At 44.6% G+C, this 23,386-nt stretch overlaps 1 protein-coding gene across 4 annotated transcripts in view; it reads right to left on the reverse strand.

Moving 5' to 3' along the window:
• BCL11B (BCL11 transcription factor B) overlaps positions 1–23,386 on the reverse strand; it is a 92,390-nt gene that overhangs the window by 43,705 nt on the left and 25,299 nt on the right. For 2 of the 4 annotated variants that reach the window (XM_075103873.1, XM_075103872.1), the window contains exon 3: positions 5,975–6,190. The exons of the other annotated variants lie outside the window; for them this stretch is intronic. In XM_075103873.1, coding sequence (XP_074959974.1) covers positions 5,975–6,190 — 216 coding nt within the window. The remainder of the gene's footprint in view (positions 1–5,974; positions 6,191–23,386) is intronic. 4 annotated transcript variants of the gene reach the window in all.

The raw sequence follows: 23,386 nt of genomic DNA on the forward strand, positions 1-23,386 counted from the left end.
GGATCAGTTGCTGTGCGGTCCCCTGGTGCTTACCTATACTCTGAAGTCACCTACTCCTAACCCAGCCATCGCTCAGCAAACTCTAAAAGGAAATAAATTCATTCATTACAATAAGCAAATTATAAAATCACCTTCATCCATCTTGTTCCTATATTTTTAAATTTGATTGTGGCCAGAGAATTGCTGGCTGGGAATTACCCTTCCCCCACTCGCACATTCACCCTTTAAAAATGCAAAATCTAGCCCTCTATTTCAATATTTCTGATGTCAGTGACCGGTGTCGGCTCTCCCCATACAGTAACTGCTTTAAAGCGCTGCATACAGCACTGCATTAAAAATTAATTACACATGCTATTTTATTGATAGTGCATAATGTAATGAGCACCAGCTGTGCTAAACATCCAAACTCCTTTTTAAGACAGCTATAAAAAAAGAAAGAAACTGCACTTCCAAATGCTTCTCCTGTCAGAGGAGAAAAACAGCAACATCTTGGATGGATTTGAAACAGGATTCTTTGATTTAGCTCTCCATTTGGAGCGTTTGAAGAGTTCAGACTCTCGGGCTCAGCGTAGTGGTATGCGATCGAGTTAACTCTCTCAATGTTGGAGCCATTGTCTTTACTGCAGGCAATGTTGCCTTGAACCCTTTTGTCCCAAGACTACCAGATTCAGTTCCACCCGTTCATATTGCAATTACGGGCTTTCTTTTTTCCTGAGATGTTTGGAAATGGTAGGCATCCACTTTAATGCACCTTTAAATATCGCTATTGCTCCTGCTGGTTCTTAACCTGACATAATTAGGACTTACAAAGTTATAGTGATCGGGCATCTGCCTAGAACAAAGCCTCAGCCATGCTCAAATCGCCAGTGTCGCTGCCCTATGCAGCACTCTGATTTTAGCTGCCTCTTTGCTCCCTCTAGCTCTCTTTGCTGCCTCTTGATAAACACACCATTCAGTCAAAAAAATCAGTTTGTGATTAGATCCATCTATTTTGAGTTTGGATCTGATTTTAATATCTGGTGAGACAGAGAGCTGCATAGACAGACAGGTCACATATGATTTTAATACTTGGATAGATGGATGAGCACACAGATTGATAGATAGGTGAAAAGATGGATGCATACACTCAGACTGATGCATTACCTTTTTTAGTATATACATCTCTCACACATCCCTGCACTAAGTACTGTCCACAAAGTCAATTCTACTATAGCGTGCATTAAATATTTCACTAAAATAAATAAATACATGTAACCATGACTAACAGGGACATCTCTCCTGAAAGTTAGCCTGTACTCTATGCAAACTTCTTCTTTATGCAGCAAAATGCAAAGATACATTTACAAAGGGTCTCTGGAAAACTACAGATCTTAGTTTGCCCTCAGAGACAGATACCAAATTCCTCTTCCTCCTCTCAGAAAAGCACCCAGTGGTGATTAGAAATCAAGTTTTAGTGGACTTTTTTTTTCAGATTCCACTCAACAAAAAATGAAGAGTAGACTATCAGCCATTGTCCTGGGACTTGACGAGTTAGGAGGCTTTTGATGGATGATTTTGCATTCTCTGCTCTGATTACTGTTTTGTTTTCCATTGATCCTCCTGTGTTAATAAAACCCAGTCTGGAGTGAACAAAAGCTTGCTTCTTGTTCTAGTAAGAAGTGTGCCGAGTACATACCATATCATTAACATAAAAGTTTTTTAAATAATACTGCTTTCTAGACAGACTGTATTAATTGCATCAAGCTTTTTACAGCAGGGTGGTTGAATCTAGCTGTTCTTATTGGGTGACTCCAGTTATAAAACCAACACAAAATTAATACGGTGGTATAATTGAAGGAGGGGAAAGTATTCTTTTAAAATCTGTTATTTACTTACAGGTACTTCTTTTATCTTTACTGTCAACTTAACCTTTGCCAAGAGAACACCAGACTAGTTAAATGATGTAGTAAGTACAATTTCAGTAGCCAAGCAAATTGACATTAACTCTCCAAGAGGTGCGTGTGATTTTCAGAATGTCCTAATGACTAATACAGCAGATTCCTTCAATTAACAGGAGCTTGTTCCACTCTTCTGAGATATGGCCCCATGCCTTCCTCTATTTTAGACCGTAAACTTCACAGCCCTGTCCATTAATCACTGCTGTCCATGCCCACTTGCTGTTTTTATGTATGCAACTAAGTATTGCAATTGCTTTCCACCTCCTTCCATCAGCGTACATGTGGGAAGGAAGCAGTTTCACTGGTTAGCTGAATATATGTGTATTGGACAGATTTAATTATCGTTACGGAGGTATATAAAACCCTCACTCTTGGGCCTAGGTCCAAAGATTTTGGATCAGGTATATATCTGAATGCAGACATAGAGGATAAATTATTATCTGTGCCATTACAATCCCCTTTGTCTTATGCCGATTATATTTCCATTTCTGGGGCTTTTGCACTGTAGGATCTTCAGGGCAGGGACTTTTTTCTTCCGAGAGCACACTGTAAAGTGCCATGCACTTCTGCGCTGAGATTTTCAAAGCTCATTTCTCGTTAACTTTAATGGGAAATGGGCATCCAAATCTCTTAGGCAGCTTTGACAATTTAAGCCATAATGTACAATATTAATAAATCAGCATCATAAAAAGAGCCTTATGAAGATGTATTGTGAAAAAATAGCCCCACAAAAAGCATGCAGTGTATGTGTGCATACATACGGGCATATACTTTTCATAATTACGTCTCTCAACAACCATTTGCATGTCTCTGTTATGCAAAAAAACCCTGCACTTTTTACAGTTACTCTGAGCAGTTGCAACTCATTGAAATGAAATAAAAAGCAGGCTCAAAAAAAGCACCCTGATCTGGCAAGGGGTAAGGCAAAATGAATACTTTGCCCATTTATATTTTAGACCCAAGCTACACAACCTTGTGAATTTCATGACTCTATTCCAACTTCTAATTAAATAGGCACTAAAATCATTTAAATGGGAGAACCCAATTCAGCAGACAGAAGCCTCTGAGGCAAGAAATAAATATATAAAGAGGCAGAGAGATTGTTCCAGTGGTAGATACTTTTTTAAAATCACATGGAAAAACACAGACCTTTACTCACAAATCCCTCATCCTGTAGTGCCCTGAACACAGAGAATTGAAAAATGACAGAGGGGACCACGACCAGCACCGGCCAAGTGACACAGGGGACACCCAAGTGGACTTCCCAGCATCACTTACTGTGATTGAAACTACTATCAGCAGCACGTTTTCTAAAGATCGCAAATGTCTCTGGATGAGGCAGGACAACTTCCCCTGTGCATGACTGAATGCTACTCAGCATTCCGGGCGATCACTCTTATCTAGGTCGAAGATTTCCAAATGCAGTTTTCACATGTGCACACCCCAAATCCCACCAACAGCCAGAAGTTTAGATTCTCCAGCACAAAACTGCTGGGACTCCTGAGGGCCTGATTTGTGAGTGCCCAGCAGAGTTTTGGGAGTACCTGCAACTTCAAGCCTTCAGAGTCGCAGCCTGTTTGAGAACTGCACAGAAAAACTCCAGGTCCTGAATTAAATGAATGCTGAAAAACAGGAAAGGTAAGAAATGATGAAGGAGGAGGAGAGGTGGGAACTGCTGATGGCTTTTGTTCAAAGAAGGAAACAATTCCTCAGAAGCAAGAACAGGGCTGGCAGAATAAAGGGATAATCATGTCAGAGAGACAAGCAGATCTCTAAAGCCGTAGCAAGTGACTGTTGTAAATGCCTATATTAAAAATAAGAGGGCACAATGCAGGGATCATCACTAGATTATTAGTCAACACAGAGAGCTCATTTTTCCTTCATTCCCACAAAACATTCCAGGGGTTAGGAAGATCCCATAACTCTTGCCACAGGCTTTAAACCATGCCCAGGCTCACATACAGTAAATACTACAGGAGCTAAGAAAGGGTTAAGTAGCCATAATCTCTTTTTTCAAGGGAAGAAAATGTTTCTTTCATGCAGAACTTGACCAACTACTGTCATAAACATGTAGCATGCACTTTGATATAACCTATTCTCTAAGTGCCGCAGACTGCAGCAGTAATTACAGGAAGCCATGATAACAGGTCTCTCCTCTCCACAGAGCTGGCATCGCTCTCCCAGCAAACAGGCAATTCTGAAAACTCACAGCACACAACTCCAAAGTGAGAACTCAAAGTATGAAAAGTACAAAAGCCTCACCTTCCCATGTTCTTTAATAAGTTATTCCTTCCTTCCTTTTCTATTTTTAGTTGTACTTGCTTCCTTTCCCACTAGCTGCTGGCATCAGAAGCAACAGGGAACAAGGGCATCCAGTTCACTGTTACAACTACCTGCCTACCAAAGGCACCTGCGAGCGTACCGCACTGGTGAAAAGAGAGAACAGCAAAACATGAGATCAGTTCCAGTTTGGTTTACTGGTTATGGGGAGGAAGGAAGGGAGGAGACTATCTGACTTTCTGCTCCAGCGCTCATGATTCAGAAGAGCCCATCTCTACACTTGTCTCAGGCCAGTTGAGGTTGATGAAGACAGATTAAGACAGCATCCTCCCCATGCTGCATATGGCAGCTCAGCTAGGAAATCTGACCAAATCCCCTGGATGTAGTGACTGTGCCACACCACGCAGTGCATCACTGCAAGCCCAGTGCCTGCACCCCGGCACAAGCGGCTGGGTGCAGGCTGAGCCTCGCCCAGGCAGCACATGAGCCTTCCTCACACGCCCTGAGCTTCACCCAGGGTCAAAACAGGACCCTGCACAGTGCTCTCAGCCTCCTCCAGAGGATATTTTGTCTTTCCAAGATACAAATTTAAATGTCTTGCAAAACTGTTTCTCTCGCTTTATTACAACGACAGATGTACAGGACATTCTCGTGAGATACAGCACACTGCAGCCAGGTAGTACCACTGCTTGCAGCAGGAAAAACCTGAGCACAGCAAAGTTTTGCCACCTTCAGGGGGACATGAGGAGCCATTTCCCAAAGGCTTTACTCCTGACTTGTTGCTGCCTCTCAAAATCCTCTGGTCCTCATGTGTTACTTATCCAGCATCATTCTGGAAACTCCCTATTAAAACTCCATGCACATTAGCATGAATGAGGGCTGCAGGGTTTGGCCCACCACAGTGAGACTCCATAAACACTTGTGGATTTTGCCACAGCTGTATTTTCTTTTAAGCCCCCCCCCCCCATTCTCACCTCTCCAGCCCACAGTCCACCATAGACCCAATCTTGCAACTGAGCCATGCTCAGAAACACCCACTGATTTCAAAGAGATCGCTGGGTCTGAAATGATGGGGTCTGGCAACAATATGTCCGTCTCCTCTTGGGCTAGCTCAGTGCGCCCTCATTTCCACATCACTTTCCCCTCCTTGCGGTGACAAAAGTCAGGCATCCAAAAGGAATAAAGGAAAAGAAACCTGATGGGGGAGAGGCGAGGGATGCGTGGCAAGTTACCAAGGAGCATTTTCTCAAAGCAAGGGAGAAAACAGCATGGAGAACATACATCCTGTGTGCACATGGATGCGGAGGAGAGCCTTTAACACGAATGATGGGGGAGGGAGGGAAATAAAAGGAGAGGGGAAAAAAAAATCCTCAGATGTTAAATGTTATCCAATTAAGCTTAAAATAAACAGCCCAGAGAGATGAAATCTTGATACTGGGGTATCACATTCTGTGAGGAGTCTCACGCATTTGTTCACAACATGGCACAAACGGCCCAGCAGTGGCTGCTGGTGGCAGCTGAAGGTGGGCAGGCAGGAGGGCAGGAATGGGGAAACAGAGGGAGTCGCACGCCCTTTCCCGCTCCCCATCCTCTGCCAGGGTGGAGGGAGAAGGAGGAAGGGGAAGAGGGTGGTTTAGGGCATTTTCTCTGCCTTCCCCACACGACCCAGCGAAGGCAGCTCTCCCACAGCAAAGACGACATCACTTGGCAGCACTACTGACCTTCAGATAGCAACAAAAAAAAAATGTTTCTATTACCTGACAACTGACAATGACATCCAAATGTGCCTGACGTCTCAGTCTGAATCTCAGTCTGAGTCCCGCCAACTGAGACTGCACGTGCACCACAGCAGGGCAGGCTAAGGCAGGGCGGGAGGGAGGCCAGTGCGCGGAGAGGTGACGTGATCACGGATGTGTGAGGGTGGGAGGAGGCAGCTATGGGAGCCCCCGGCAGGTTTGCAGGCCTGGACGGCCCTGGAGAAAAAACAATAGAAAAAACTGTCAGTCGGATCTAAGTTTGAAGGGACAGAGGAGGCATCATCAGGGGAAACAGGCGAGGTGGGGGCTGGCTGCCTAACACGCGACATGCTTGGTCTGAACCCTTCTCTGGGTCTGGCTGAGGATGGCGGGCTCGCGCCGGGCAGGGGAAGAGCAAGAAGAGACCTGGGGGACCCGCGAACCCAGGCTGGGGGCCTGCGGGGGGCACAGAGAGGGGCAAAGCAGGGGGGGATGGACAGCCCTGGTGTGGAGCAGAGCCGGAGGCTGCGAACGTCGCCACCAGCACTTGCTCAGGGACCGAATCAAAAGGGGGATTATTGTTTTACGCCTGTGTTAATGCATTGAGCCGACACAAAACTGGGCAGGCTTTCTGCCGAGCCGCCACTGAAGCAGGCTCCACACACCAGCCCGGACAAAGTGTGGTGACTTAGAGCTCAAATGGCTTCAGAGAGGTGCCAGGAGCCGAGCTCCCAGAAGGAAGCCTTGGCGGCCGCTGTGCTGCCTTCCCGCTTGAGCTGCGGCCAGTTGTGCATTTCGCATGCCCTGATTATGCAGGCTGCTCCCCTATCGAGCCTGCGAAGAAGGGAGCAACATTTATCCTGGTAGCTAAAAGATGATATTGTAACCTCCAACCATATTATTTATTTTTAACCCCTCTAGGAATCACCTGCCATTTTAAAAGCTATATTTAAGAGTTTTCTCCTGCTCTGCTGGAAATGCTCGCTCCTCCTATTACTAGCCTAAACTGAGCTCCACGGCTTTGAAAATATATGAATCTTAAATATCGATATACACTTGCACAAATACAGATGCGCACAAACATACACACACACATGCAGAATCAGGTACGAGCCGCATTTTTGGCTGGCGTGAATTAGCAGAGTTTAAAGGGAAGTTGAGCAAACGGCACTGCTTTACATCCACCAAGAATTCCACCCCCTTCATTTAAAACTATGCCTGCCACTTAATTATTAAATAAAGGGTAGCTACTAATCAAGGGCAGTTTATAAATGAAGATATGTGGTGGAGTGGTCGCCATTAAACAGCTGGCATTTGCCAACAGTTACCGCACAGTGGTAGATCAGAAACCACAGTTTCCCCCTGTATTGAGATCAGGAAATATGTGTGTTAATTGTAGGGTATCTTCTGGCAACTGCTGTCTTTTTTTTAATGGCAGCAATTCTGTCTGTACATGCATGTGTGCCTTGCAGTTACATGCAAACACCGTGGCAGCAAGGAGAAGTATTTATCTGTGCTCCTTCCAACACTAGAAAAACATTTTCTAAGGGACCCTCTCCACCTCAAGAGTCCTGATTCGGAAAGTAGGCCTGCGTGTTGATCTGACAGCTACACATGTGAGGCAAACAGGGATACTTCATCCTTGGCACAGCATCCACGCTCCAGTCTGCAAGGACTGCATTTGATTTTGTCGTTTATCTTAAATGGCTAAGAGACCACCAGTGCAAGACATTTGTGTGAAGCTTTTGCCAAAACCACAAGTGAAGAGTCTAAATTCCCTGTGTAAATACTTGAGCTTCAAGCATCAAGGATAAAATTTGTGCTCTTTTGTAAGGATTGGTTTTAAATAGAAGCCACCTCTGTGGCTTGTGGGACAAGGAATCATTTTCGGGGGGGGGGGGGGGGGGGGGGGGCCGGGAGGGCTCAGTTGCTTGGCTTTTGCAACTGTTTGATTTCCCTGGAAGTACTACACAAGCAGGTAATGATAACTACTATCCATATTCTACCTGTGTTGCATTTTGGGCAGGACTGTGCACTAGGCATGTGGAAACTGATGTCAGACATGGATTTCGATGTGTGTATGCACCACTCTACTGCCACTGTAACATATATGAATGGGAAGTTTGTGTTTTTCATGGAAGAGAATTCCTCCAACGACTTAAGAATTGTATAATATATTCCTAATATTATAAAAATAACTAGGCTAGCACAGGCTATGTTGAGCCACCTGGGCATTCGTCCTTGCTAGAAATGCCGTGAGCTTGAAATTGGGATTTAGAGTAGGGGCACAGGGGTGCATGGGTCCTAGCACATAACACTACCCTGAGAGCAACAGCCTCTCCTCTAGTTGTGGTGGGTCCCATCTTTCCATTGGCAATGAATTTGATACAATCTGCACAGCCCTGAGGTATCTGAGAAGATGCTAAGAGCTCACCAAGCAGGTACAGGGAGGCCCTCCCTGCTCTTATCCAGTACGTCTCCTCTAGTGTGGAAAGGAAATTAAGGTTTCACATAGGACCTTTCTAACCAACTGAGCAAAGGGATCCCGCAAGAGCTTTCCAAAAGAGGTACTGGGGGCAAGCCAGCAATCCACTTTAATGAGGTGCCTAACAAATCTACAGGAAGGACTATATGAACCAGTTGCCAGTGAAGGGATGGAACTGAACACGTCACTCAGAAGGTCATTTTCTGTCCTTTGATGTACATATGAGGGAATGTAAAAAGTGCTAATTTAGTGTCAGAAAGGAAGGGGTTGGTAAGGGAGAAGAATGGACAAAGAGAGGCTGTGGCAGATCCTCAGGGAGTCCGACTATCACTCCTGAGTCCAGCGGTACGAGACAAAGATCGTGGGGCTGACAGACCAGGAGACTGAGTCTGCCCCCAGAAGCGAAGACAAACCAGGTGAGTCCTCCTCCTCTTTGCTACCATCTTAGGGTTTGCTTCTTTGTCACAAATCAGGACAGTCCTATAGAATCAGATCAGGTGGCAAATAATGAAGAGGGAGATCGTATCCACTGGCCTCGAGGAAAGGCATGGAGAAAAGGAGTGCTCCACCGTACATGATACCTCTTCATAGCTATAGAAAGAATAGCACTGGTGCTCAGAAACAGTCTGTTTGCTAGGAACATGCCCACGTTTTACCTATCCAGCTCTTCCTGTGTGGAACTTTTTCCCATAAAGGCTCTATTTAGAGCTGAAAATTAAGATAGGCTCTACTGTTCTTCAACTTAGCTGCTACAGGCGATGGACAAACACAGAATGAACAAACAGATGAAAAGATGAACAGATACAGGTAGATAGACAGACGGTATCCTAAGGTGGTGCTGAGACTTTTCTGCTCAATGCATGCAGCACCAGGCAAGGGAGGGGAGCCAATCTCTGGAATTCTACGGCCTATCAACCACATCATGTTGCACACAGGGTTCAAACAGAAAACCCTCCTGCAAGCCCCTGACTGCCACAAAGGTCACAGCCACAACCAGAACTAGGGGAAAGCAGACCAAAAGCACTGCGCTGCAATCTTAGAGGCAAAAATCCTATCCGACTGGGGTGAGCGGGCACACGCATGCAGCTCCGCATTGCTCGGACATCACTGACACGATGTGTGAGGCTCGATTTTCCTCTTGGGTCAGCACTGGGAAATCACTCACCTGCACTGCAGATCTCAATTATATATTCTGCATTCATTCTGCATGGATGCGAAGGGGAGTTTTGCACGTAGCATGAGTGTGAAACACACACAGGGACTGTCACCATGTAAATAAAAGATCTGCATTGCTGATTATAAAGGAGGATTTTGTCCTCATGCTTTAAACATGCTCGGCATACACTCAGTTCCTGTACATGGCAGTAGCTCACAGGTTATGTTGACTCCCAGACACTGCTAAGAGTACATTTTTTTCTCTCTGCTATTTTTAAACTTGCAAAGAAGAAAAATAAGGTAAATTGGACATGACCCCAGAAGATGGAAATGAGCGTAAGAGCCTAGATGAGCATGACAAAAGCCACAATCAAGGCATAAATTGCATCCTTTTGTTGTCCCTTTCCCTGAGCCTAGGCATGGCTGGCCATATGCTATGGTATATGTAAAACACCACGCTCCTCTGGCACATCTGCAGAAAAGTCCCTGAGCAAAACACAAAGATGGAGCCTCAAGCAGCGTTCACAATGTCCCACCTCAGTGTGATTCAGACCAGGGGACCCGATCTTAATTTAAGAGATGTTGCTTTATGTCTCGTGTCACGTGTATACGCAGCCACACATAGCAGTGTAGCTGATGCATCCCTAGGGGTGTTGCGTGCTTGCCTGGGTGGGTGCCTGGGTGTGTATCTGTGCACAGGCAGACATGTAAGCCACTTAACAGGGCACGAACCAAGATTTTCTGTGTGTCTCTCTGTGCCTGTCTGGTGATGGAAAATCAATCAATAGCTGGTTAGAGACTAAAGCTTAGTTCCATTATTAAAAAACTCCCAATAAAAAGAAAAACATCTGTTCAAATAGTGTATGGCTACAAATTCAGAGTGCAAGCTGCAGCCTCATCCCTGCCCTGTGCTCGTCATGTTCAGGGAGAGTACTGCAGATGTTTCAAGATGGGTTTTACATGTACCATTGCAGCAGCCTTGAACAGACACATCCAAAAGTGAAAGACAGATCTATTCACTAACCTTTCCAACAGATTTTTTTCCAAGCTTTTTCTAGAACAAGTTGTCTCATGTGTATTACATCCTCTCATATGGACTGTTCCCACCTAGTACTATTATCTTTCTACCACATCTTTTTACAGAGACACCACAGGGTTGATGAAGCAAATGTGCACAAGTACACATGTTTACACACACAGAGTGTACAGAAACACAGAGGCACAAACATTTCCAACAGCAACTAGCAGAGCAATGCATGCACACCCTGCAAGCAGCGGGCACACACAGCATCCCCCAGGAAAGGCAGAAGGACTAAGAGGTGTAGGCACAGCCGCTATTATAGACACTCACGCACGGGTCCTGCGCTCAGCCAGACACACCTGCACACCAGCCTTCACCTCTTCCCCCAGCACGCACACAGCCATTTTGGGGCAGTTCCCCCACACTGACTTATGATGCTAAGACTAAAACTTTGCTCGAGCTGGAAACGGAGAGGCTGCACTGGGGGAAGAAGAAGGAGGGCAGCGAAGGAATTTCTTGTTATATTTTGCTCAGGGATTATTTTTTTTTTTCTGGCAGACAAGGATTCCCTTTGAATTGATACATTTCTTTCTCCAAAGAATTTCGAATGATAATGCATAAATGAGTCGTAGATCAAGAACAGCGACGTGGTGAGCAAGAAGGAGAAAGAGTGTGAGTGAGGGGCACTGGCACAGAAATTTGACAGTACCCCAACTCCCCCCCTTCCTCCCCCCATGCCAAGACATTAATTCTCACAAGTCGGAGAAAATTACTATGCATGAATGCAAAAAGCATGATCAGGAGTAATTAACATGGCTTCATATGCAAATTTTATTAATGCAGAAGTACAAAGTCATTATGCAAATGAAACTTACGTCAACTCTCTTGACAAATATTCATCTCTAAAGCTCAAGTTTCTCCCTTCTAATTTTTTTTTTTAATTTTTTGGTGTAAAACAAAAAAAAAAAGTGATGAGGACTGTTTGACAAGTTTGCAAAGTTGTTTTTCAACCGGAGAAATTTATTCTTGCATTGTTGATATATTTTTTTTTTGTTGTTGTTGGCAGGTACACGACAGCTCATGGAGGAGAGCGGGAGGATGGGGGACGCGGGCTACCAGCAGCAGGCAGCCAATCAAAACGCCAGCGGCTGTAATGAGCGCGATTGATGACTGTTTGGCTTTACTGCAGGGTAATGAACTAGAATCCAGTCTGAGGAGGAAAAAAATATGAATATTCATGAAGCTGTGCTCCTGCCTTTGATGATTAAAGAAATTTTTAATATTCAAATAAGCGCTTGCCAAGTGATTAACAAAGAACAAGCACGCAGGAATATGGAAATGGAGCTGTGGAAGATTTGGGAGTCACAGTCTGTGCAGAAAAGACAGCACAAAATTTCATAAACAAGATAGGCAGATAACCCAATTCAAATCTGAGCAAATAAAGGGGGAAAAAATTTCCCTTCTTTTTCATCAGTTTGGATATTGTATCAGCCGCTTTGTTTTAGAGCAAGAAGGAAAGTAAAAGCAACCAATGCAAGAAGATGGGGGGAAAAATCCAAACCCTGAGAAACCCAACCCAGCGATTACAAAGTAAGAATCCTGGGTGAGAAACCAATAGGAAAATGATGGCTAAGTTCACTGTCTGCTGTGGGCTATTAATTTTCAAAAGCAGGAGCCTGCCTGACGCTGAGACCCTATCAGCTACTGCGAATGACCAACTTGTTGTATATGACAGGCAGGAGTCGAAAGTATCCCGAAATAACCAAGACCGGTCGCTGCTGTTACATCCCCTTCCTCGGCTACAGGGTGCACTGCGGGCCTTGACCACTGTCTGGCACAGGAGGGAGGGAGCGCAACAGAAAGAAGAAATATTATTGCCAGAGGAAAAAAAAAGCAAAAGAAAAGTGCAAAACGAGGGTGCAAGGAGGTCTCAGCTGCCCACCCTGGTAATCGGTTGGTAAGAAATGTGTTTTCTGTGTCTGAGGCAGAAAGGTCCTCCACTCCTCACAGGTTTCTGAACAAGGATACGAAAATCCAGCCACATTACAAAATGTCTGGTAAGTTCAGGCTCTCACAGTTTAATAGCTTCACTAAGGATTCACACTGAAGCACAAAATAACAATATTAGCTGCTAAAATGACTTTGCAGTTAAAATACATCTAATTAGCAGCCGGTGACATCCTTTTTCTTTTTTGTCTTTTTCAGAAAAACAGTTAACTTCAGGGCTACCTTATACCAGGATGAAATACGGTTGAACTCTTTCTGTTACTCAAAAGCCAGAGTAAGGATGTCTTCAAACTCTTAGGGCATTGGAAAACCGACTCACCTTCTTTGTCATTAGATCCTGGGGTTTCACAGGCCTGTTTGGCTTTTCTGCAGATCTTTAAAACTCTGGTTAATTATTTCCTATTTTAAACTTTAAAGAAAGCATAGTCTGGGTACCATTTATAATTAGCTGGTCTCTTCAGAATGTAACATTTCGGCTCTACTTAAAAAAAAAATAATAATAATAATAATAATAGCATGAGAACAATGCTACAAAATGCACAAAACGGCCATGACCAGACTCTTCAAAGCTGCCGTGAAAACACACCATGGAGCTAATGGGATTTTTCCCCCTATATCTGCTCCATTTTCGGAGATACAAAAATACCTACTCTTGATGTACCACAGGAAAGAAATGGAAGAGAAAGAAAAAAAAAAAAGCAGAAGGGAAGGAGGGGGAGGGAGGGGGGGAAGAAACACCTAAACTAAGTAAAGATAAGGTTAAACACCGTGCAGGGGTATTGCTGGGAGTCTTTCCTCTGAATAATGCCAAGACCTTTCGAAGACGCCTGTTGTCTCTAGGTGTGTGTGGGCGGTGAAGTGTGATATTACATAACACACACGCGGCAGCGGCTGTGCACAACCATACTGATTAAAACGCTTGGCTGTGAAACTCAGCTCTCCATTTCCTGAGCTGTTCGTAGCTCGTGTCAGACCCTTGAACACCGTAAATGTTATCCTTTGTCTATGAGATTCCTTGGCTTTATTTTAATCAATGCATTTTCTTTTTTAATGACAGAGAAGCAACTACCAGCTCATACAGTCGGTTGCTTTGAAGCCTTTCTTAAATGGCAGTTGAGTTCTGCCATATAAATGTGAATACTTAATATTTATGCCACATTTTCTTCCTTTCATTAAAAGCGCCCCATTTACATATTTCTGGAGAATAATGATACTTCAGCAGGGCAGGTGAACACACATTTCGGCATATGGAGTCAATGGGAAAAAGTATTAAGAGTCAATATTGTAAAAATCAGCCCCTAAATTTAAGTGGCTTGAATTGAGCGTGCAGCTGTGGTTGCCTGTCAGTAGTTAGATGCTGTAATAATAATAATAATAACAACAACAATAATAATAATAATATGCCTTTCATTTCTCTAGTGCCTTCCACACAAATATCTGGAAGCACTTTACAAAGATAAATAAACTGAACTTGGAACACCCCGTGTGGTTAATAAATATCCTACTGTATCTAAATATCCTGTATTGAGCGTGCAACTCTTCTCACTGCATAAAGATCCACATTTCAGGTTGTCCACATATTTGTGCATGGCATTTTCAGGGCTCAGGCATCAAGGGCAGGTTGTAGAGATTTTTACTTACCTAAGAGACCATGTGGATCCCCAGAAGTAGCCCACACCATGCCTGCAAGATTGCTTATGCAGTGCCAAAACCTGTCTTTTAGGAAATGGGGGTGTGGGTTGTCACTGGACCCACTCAGGGTCCGGGGTGGGAGGCCCACGGGGGCACCCAGCTGCCACACGGCAGCATCGGCAGCATACCTATGAGCCAGGTCCCCCCAGGGGCTCCTGCAGGATCACCCGTCCCTCGTCCCTCATCCCCCCTCCCACCTGACGCTCATCCAAACCTGCTCCTGGCCCCTTGTCTGCACTTTCAACAGGAAGCTAAGTGAAAAACTGAAATATCTTGGCTCACCGCGATTAAACACACAAGAAAAAGGACACTTGCCCACCCCAAGACTGCATTCATCACACCCTCCCACCATGCCCTTTGCCCACCCCACCGACACAAGTCTTTGCCCCAGCGGGATTGTATCCTTCTGCTATGAGAGCAACCAGGAGCGAGAGCAGGGGAAACAAGGGCAGGATTTGGCCTAAACCATCATAAGGCATAGGTAAATACAGCACATAACATGGGAAACCAAGGCGTTTTCTCATCTCCGGAGGGTGGTCTTGCAGACAGGGCTGTGGGCTGGGAAAGGTACCAGGGTGCACACCACAGGGCACAAGCCACCTGGGCTATGGCACGTCGTCCCCTCCTGGAGCCTGGCGTTCCCCTTCCCAGCCCCAAAATGCTTCCAAGTAGAGCCCAGCTCTCACTGCGGGGGTGCAGAGAGCATAACACAATGGTGCCCTGATCTGAGCTGCAATGTCCAGAAGCTACCGCAATAAACTAACAAATAGCAATAATCACCCTGATTTGTGGAGTTCGTTTTCCAAAAAGCATAAAGGGTTGACAATAAACAGTTCATTAATTTTCCCAAGTTTGTTCCCCAACTCTTGTAATTAAATCCTGGGGAGTTTCAATGGTTATAAAAATCCTGGTGGGGATTAAAATTTTACTCCTGATTATACCACGCATATTTCTATATACCAGCAAATATTTCTGATGTAACTGAAACATGTAACCACCCTAATAGATGATCACAGCAATTTAACAGGCCCTGGAATTAATAAAGGAACTCAGTGGATGGAAACAGCTGTTTCCAAAGGGCAAAATAATATAAAGGCAGCTAGAGAGAAAAATACCACTACAAATAACCTGAGGGCTTGACCACAAAAGCATGGTCAAGAGGCTAAAATGAAGGAAGTGAAGTGGCCAGGGAAGAGCCTCAGAGAGGCAGGAGTCCGTAACACTGAACTCCTCTACCTTGGCCATTTGGGACTGAGCCCTGCTCACACCGGCAGACACTGCACTGTGCGCACATATCCTCAGGCAGAATATGGCCTCTGGAAAAGACAACAGCAGGGTTTGCTGCTCAGGTAACTGCCTCCTCCTTGCTCTAAAGTTTGCCTTCTACTAGTATTTTTGAATCGTTTTCCTATCCCACATTAAAATTAAAAAAAAAAGTGGTGAAATTAGGCAGGATGAGGCTTCAGCAGCTCTTCAGCTGTTTGGTAGCAAAACAATTCCTGGAAGGGGAGGGAACCTGGGGAAAGAGAGGCAGATGAAGTCACTCTGTCCCTCTGTGCCTCAGTCTCCCCATCTGTGAAAATCAGCTAATGACATCCACCTGATTTCGTTAAATGTCCTGGAAACTGAAAAGACTCTGTTACAGCAAAACATTAAGCAGCAGCACTGTTAACTGTTTCACTGCTGGAAATGCAAAGGAGGACCATCAGGTGATGCCAAGGTCCCTGCAAAGCACAGATGGACAAACTTAATATACAGGCACGATTAGCTTTGGGAGAGAACCACAGCTCTGGTTTTTTGGCTCTCCCCTTGCCAAAAGCAATGTAAGCGTGGGCACTTTGTAAGTGCTGAATTTCGATGTGGAAAATAGTCTACCTGCCTAGTGTGAATGCATACATTACACTTCATGTAATATAACAGTGTTTGGGGGGAGTCCTATTAACATGTACATTTATAATTTGCAAATTTTCCTGCGTGCACAGAGCATGTTCACACTCAGCAGAGCATTTCACTAACACCAAGCAAACTTTCACAAGCAAACCAGGGTTAGCAATTGTAGCAGGGGGAAAAGCAAGAGAGATTTTTAAAATGGGGTTTCCTTTTGAGTTTTGGCTCTTCCAAGGGAAAACCAATCCAGCTGCATGTGTACGAGCAGGCCCAAGTCTGATAACTGAATCTGTCAAATTAAATGAGCAAGAGCAATCAACTGGAGATGGTAAAACAATCCACCAAATAAGAGGAATCCTGAGGATCTAAAGCTTCAGTCCTCAATTTGCTGGACACCATCACAACTGTAAATAATGCTCTCTGAATGGAAAAGAGGCTAGAAAATTAACTAGCTTTTAAATAACAAAAGAAAGCAGACAAACAAAGCAACAACCAGGAATCTATTTGAGACTACAGTGTAAGTGAAAAAAGGGAAATAATAAACCGATGTTTCATTTGCACAAGGAAGCACGTTGCGAACCTGTGCCCAATCCAGCTGCTAAATAGCACAACGAAAAGTTTCACCCAAAGACTTGGATCCAAGCAGAACTTGACCAGCCACAGTGCTAATTAGACAGGATAACTGAACCCTGCACCCAGAGAGGTAAAACACAAGTATGGTATAAAAAGAACCCCTTACTCCTTTCAGTATGACACAAAACTAAGAGCAAAGCCAGCTACAAGAAACCAAGTACCATTCTGCGTACAGGACATTTTTTCTGAGGTATTTTTTTCTGGATCAGATTTTCCCATAACTCCCAATTCACCCATTTATTTGTGCAGAATAGCATCTTTCTCCATAAGGTAAAAGTATAAGACACATAAAGGCTTTTTATTATCAGGTCTGTTTGAAATGGAAGCTGAAGTTGATTACCCAGGAAAGTGTACTAAAAATATATATATATATAACAAAACAGAGATACTGTACAAGCCAAGGTGGAGCAAAAGAATTCCTTCAAACATCCATGGTCAGGATGAGGAAGCGATATTAAATTCATACCTATCACCCCAGTAAAATAAAGGCTACTGGATTTTTGTTTTGTTCCTGATGAAAATGTCAAAATACTCTAACAGCAGCTTATTGCTGTGTATCACAGTCTAACCAAATCTTTCTGTAACCTCTTGCATTACAAGCAAAATCTCTAAAATGTCACCAACTAAAAAACTGAACTAGCCTGTAATTAGTTTCAACAAAGTAGTCCTTTTAACCCTAATTTTCTAGATGTAGATGGCATTTCTGAAGCATTATGAACCTGCCTTAAAGACAAGTGGAATCAAATTGTAAAACCATAACCAGCGATCTAGTAGTTCTTCCTCTAAGCAAGCCTTTTATTTCCCTGTAATAAATTCAAATCCAGTCTTCAGTCCCTTAAATAGGTGATCAGAGAAAATATGCATGCACACCTAAACCACTATAACAAACCTTATTTTTTAAATAACACTTCAATCACTAATACAATAAAGACCGTTATAACACGTTAACACTGGTATCATTATTCCTTATGATTCAATATTCTAATGACTGGCTGTAACAGAGGTTTATGTTCTGCCGAGGTTTATACCACTATTTAATGTAATTAAGCAAACTGGCAGCCAATGCCTCTATGGAAATACCATTTCTATCGCAGAGTATTCCCACCAGAAATTCAGAGGAATCATAACATACAAACTTTGATTCTGTTTATTCTTTCCCGTTCTGAAACTGATCTGGCATTTCTTGGACTTAGTAAAGTGGAAGAAGGAATTAATTTGGCTTCTGTAGACATGTTATTATTGACAATACTAATAATCTATGACAAATGGGCCATCCCCGCTCCTCTCTTTCAGCAGGCATTGCAGCCTGCAACATAGCTTTGCAAAACCCCAGAGCCGGACGATCCTCCTGCTGGGAGCCCTGTGAGTGTACCAGCAATGGGGTTTTAAGTAAGCCATTAAAATGCTAATATTCAGCTCGGGCCAGATCCCTGTTACCACTGAAAGCAGAACTAAAGCTCCTCTGGAGACAGGATAAGGCCCTTCCAATGTGATCAAAGAATAAATACATGCAAAGCTCTGATGGGAAAAAGGATCTTTTTTTCTAATTTTAAAACCAAACAGGGAGAGTCCACCAGGCTCGTAATCCGTGTTACAGTCACATCTGGGATCACTGACATCTGGGATAGCAGCAGCAAGGAGGATGGGTCCAGGCTAAAAAGTTGCCACCTGAGGTCAAAGAGGAGCACTTAATACCCAGGACTGCATCAAATCAGTTAGTTACCTTTTGGGCTACGCTCCCCTCCACTCGACACAGCTCTGCTGATGACAGCAGATGTGCCACATATACATATAAGATACACACACACATATTGCTGTGCACAGCTTTGTCACATCTGCATTCACCCCACCTTGCAAAGGAGCTCAGCCCCTTCGGCAGCCCTCACTCAAGCAAGAGGTTTAAGGGGCCACTAAGGAGCGCAGGTTCAGGAGCAGAATTCGGCCCCAAAACCAGGGTTCACCCACTGCCTGCAACAGCAGAGATCATGAGCCAACTTGGTTAAAATAAAGGCTTCGTTACCTGTCCCTCCCAGCTGTAATAAAGCGCTCTGTAGAGGGAAAAAACCCAACACTGAAACAGCACCCACACCCATTTGTTGGGGGGGGGGGAGTGGGGCAAAGAATGATAACAAGAACGGGAAAATGTCTGGTTCCTATTATTGCTATCTCCAGTGCTTTCACCTCCGCAAACAGCTTAAAGGAGGGCTTCTGGAACAGAAGTTCAACTTTTCTTAGACTGGGCTCTTAAACTGCCAGGATCTGATTACTTTTTCTCCTTCTCCAGATTTTAATACTTTTATTCTATATTCTAATATGGGGGGGGGGGGGGAGAATCTCAGTGTCACTGTAAGAAAGAAGTCACCACATTTTGCGATCCAGCAGCTTCCTTGGCAGAGGGAACTGCTGGTTGGCATAATCCACTCGTTTGACAAAACTACTATTTCTGGGCACAGGCTCAAAAACAGGTAGGAAGCAAATGCTGAGAAATAAGGAAGTAAAAACAGCCAACAGATTTTTCACTACCAAGAACGCCAAGAGTAAACATGATTTATTTAGCTGTGTTTAACATGTCTCTTCTGCACTAGACTGCAGAAATCTGCTTGCATTTAGAGCAGGAGGAGGAGGAGGCAGGGGGGAGGGGATGAAAAGGGAATCCATTACAGCGCTCCGCTGGTACTTTCTGAATTGTTCAGTCACACAGTTTTATTGAGTACAAGTATTTTCTAGCCCAAAATATATTCATGTGTCAGAAGAAAGCAGCACTAATCTGCTGTTAATTAACAAGCTGCTGCTAACAAAAGATGAAGGACCCAATTCATACAAACAATATTTACGTGGGTGTCGCATGATTTTGTCACAGATCTTTTCTTTTCTTCCTTCCCCTCTTTTCCCCCTGCCTCCTCCTCTTCTTCAGCACCCAGTTGCAGGGATGCGGTATGGAGGAGTCCCAGCTCCTCTTGGGACCAACACCCATGGTAGAGGTGAGGGCACCCATCCTCATCTCAACATGGCCAAACTTGGACAGGCTCTCACCTGAGGCACCCAGCTCCAGGGCTCACATCTCTCTGTGCAGGGAAGAGCCCTATCGCACGCTCTCAAGTGAAATTTCCTCAGATCCTTATTCAATTACAAGGCAGAAGCCATCTTCTGGCACCATGCCCGCAGCAGCAATGCTGCCGAGGCTCCAGGAAGTGGCACGAAGCCTCCCATCCTCCATCCATCCTCACCAGCGGTGCACGGGCTGCGAGAAGGGACAGGCAAGATCGCCGCCCTCCCCACACTCCGCCTGTGATTTCACATTTGTTTAATCCAACCGTTTTGCCAAGGACTTTGGGGAGGGGGAGAACTGGCTAACAGCACAGAGGCCCGGAGGGATTTGGGCTTGTTCAAGAATATCAGTGCACGCACAGAAGGGTAGGGCTGTGAGCAGTGAACCAGAGGGAAGGCTCTCCCAGAGAGAGCCCCGCTGCCGTCACTCGCACCCTGCTGTCATTCTGGACAGTAGCGCTTGCAGCCTCATCCAGAGGGGTGCTGAGCACAGCAGGCTGCCCCGAGCCCCTGCCGGATGCAGACAGGCACGTTGGAAAATCAAGCCATTCACATCTTTTCTGCCTTATCTGAGAAATGAGAGTGCCCATCTGCATATCTCCTGTGCGTGGTTTAAAGCTGGCACTGGCAAGGAGATGGGAGGGTTAAAACCAACAGCAACTAGCACTAAAAATTCCTGGACTTGCTCCACTCCTGGGAACAAAGGTGGGATTCCAGGGCTGGAGAAAGGGCTGATGGTCTCCTTCGCCTTACCCAACAAACCACACGGACCAGCCCTAGAGAAGGGTGACAGGGGATGGGATTTAGGCTCTGCTCAGCGCTGCCATCACACAGCCAGGGCTGGGGGAAGCGTAGGGACAGGAGGGTGGGAGACAGAGTATTCAAACATGATTTTGGAAGTGCCAGGGTTCTTCCATGACAGCATGCTGGGATGGTGTTTCCGCTAGCACAGTGCTCTGCAGAGTCAGTGTCTCACCCCGAAGGCCACAGTTTCCTCCATAAGAAACAAACTCCACCGAAGCATACACACAACTGCCTCTCCAGGTTTTCTCTCTGTACCCTTACCCTGTGTCCCCAAAGCATGGCTTTTTTACAGCAAAAGTCACAGCCACCCGCTCAGCACACCCTGCCAGCACCCAGCCCTGCTTGCTGGCCGTAGCATTCCCCAGATGCTGGCTCCCCCCTGCAGGACTTGCTCTGGGATCTGCCCTGGCAGAAAGGATCAGGGACCAGCCCTGAATATAAACTAGCACTGACTCTTCCCCACATCTTCCCCAGTTAATGCACACCCAGACCCACCTTTGCCATTTCTAGACCAGCATTTTAACAAAGTCCTGGCCTGGGCTTTTTCAAATATTTTTTTTTTTTTTTAACAGTGATATTTGAAACGCTGACATTTACCATTTGAAAAGCAAAATGAACACATTTAAACAAGCGTCTTAAAAGAGCTAATGAAAGAGAAACAGACGCATCTGTATTGCATTCTCCACCCACTATCACTCTAAAAAATAAACCTTTCGAGACAGCAGGGAAGTCTCCCAGCAGCGAAGACAATAGGACTTCCCAAGCTTCCAGCTGAGAGAGTGAGGACAACCCACCCACCCTTCACCACCCCACCTAGGTAACGCCTGCTGCAAGCTGCCGGTTGCCCAGCACAAACCCTAGCCCGAGCATCAGCAAGGCTCCAGCGCCAATGGACCCCTCTTCAGTCGAGCTCATCAGTCCTTCCAACACAAGCAGGTGCCTTTGCTAGGGGTCTCTGAGACACCGCTGCATCCATAACCTCCACTGCTCAAATATTTCCAATGAATGTTAGCTGTCAGATAGGGAACATTGAGGACTGAGAGCATTTTTCCTCATCCACAGAGCAGACATGGTAAGGATGAGGCCGGTCCAAAGCAATGCACTGTCAAAAGCCCCCTGACCTCAGGGACAGGTGCCTAGGGTGACCAGAAAAGACGTCCTTCACTCCTGTGTACTAGCACTGCTAACAGAACACTACCTTGTGCATCTCTTTCAAGAAACAGCTCCGGTCAGGTACTCTCAACAAACTTCAAAATCAAAAATAAAGTGCATCATCTTAAATGATGAACTTTGCACAATGATAATTGCATCCTTCAGTGGAATCTGAGGGTCTGGAGCGGGGGCTTGGGGTTTTTTTGGGGGGATTGGGAGTTACTCTTTCAACTTCTTTCTGCAAGAAGGCCCTGTACCATAAACATTAATGTAACACAATATTCTGCCTTTTAGTCTCGAACAATTATAAGTACAGTTTTGTGATCTTTAGCCGTATTTACTGATACTCAAAGGCAGATTCTATCTTGTTAGATTGTTATAAATGGGACCCCAGGGAATCCGCACACAGGCAGAGGCAGATGTGAGAGAGCCTTCTCAGAGCTTGGGTGTGCTTCAGTTTTCTACTGCTGAAATTATGAACGTTTTGGAGAAAAAAACAACTTTAGATTCCTCTGCCAGATCCTTACAAAGAGCTGTCCCTAGATTAACAAAAAAAAAAAAACACCAACCCCAAAGTTCCATTTTGCTGAACCTAAGATTCTTTAAGGTTAACTGTTAAATTTCAAAGTGTGGTTTACATGTGCTGGCCACTTGTATGCACAAAAGTTTCAGAGGCAGGCACAGAAAAGGTTTCTGGTTATAAACCATTAAAGAAAGAAACCCACAAATTCTACTCATTCTCTCTTAGTTAAAGATACTGTTTCTGCTCCAGACCTGTTTCATAATACCATAAAATAGAGGCATGTTTCCGACACAAGATTTCAGAAGCTGTCACATTAAAGGTAAACTTTTAATCTGCTATAGACAAACAGCACACATTTTTACTTCCTGAGTAACAGCTCTGGAGAAATGTTTAAACAAGAGTTTAAGAGCTTTGTGGTAAAGCCACATATATAGGGGTCTCAGGCAGCTACTGGATTTGAGCTTCTTTTCTTTGTTGTTGTCCTTTTTTAATTCTTTAAATAACCTGCTCAGAAGCAGATTTCTAGGAGCAGAGTAACCAATGCACAGTAAAGTGAACCTCTAGGCTTGCTTTTATTTCTAGTTAATAAAAAAGAAATGTTTAAATTGAAATGCAGGCCTGAATTTCTAGCTATTCATCCCCATCTTTTTATTTTCTTGGGACTCACAATCAAATACTTTCAGGAAGGTAACTGTGTCACAATTAGTAACACATTAGCTCTCTGATATTTTTAATAGCAACCCAGGTTTTTCCCCAAGACACTTAAAAATGGCAGGGTCCGTTATACTCTCCCTTTTTTTAAAACTCCCATGCACTTTCTTCTTTAAAAACCTCCTACATGCATTTCACTTGGTCTGAAAATACCAGCACAGATCTTAATCCTGCCAACACTTACAGACATGCTTTAACTTTCTGCACATCAGTAATCCCGCTGACTGTGAGAGGACTGTTGCGTACCTGCAGCTCGGCACAGGCTAAGGATGAAATCCTGCCTTCGTTAAAGCCTATGGCAAAACCCCCACTGAC

This window comes from Phalacrocorax aristotelis, chromosome 9 (genome assembly GCF_949628215.1).
Source record: "Phalacrocorax aristotelis chromosome 9, bGulAri2.1, whole genome shotgun sequence".
Lineage (NCBI taxonomy): Eukaryota > Metazoa > Chordata > Aves > Suliformes > Phalacrocoracidae > Phalacrocorax > Phalacrocorax aristotelis.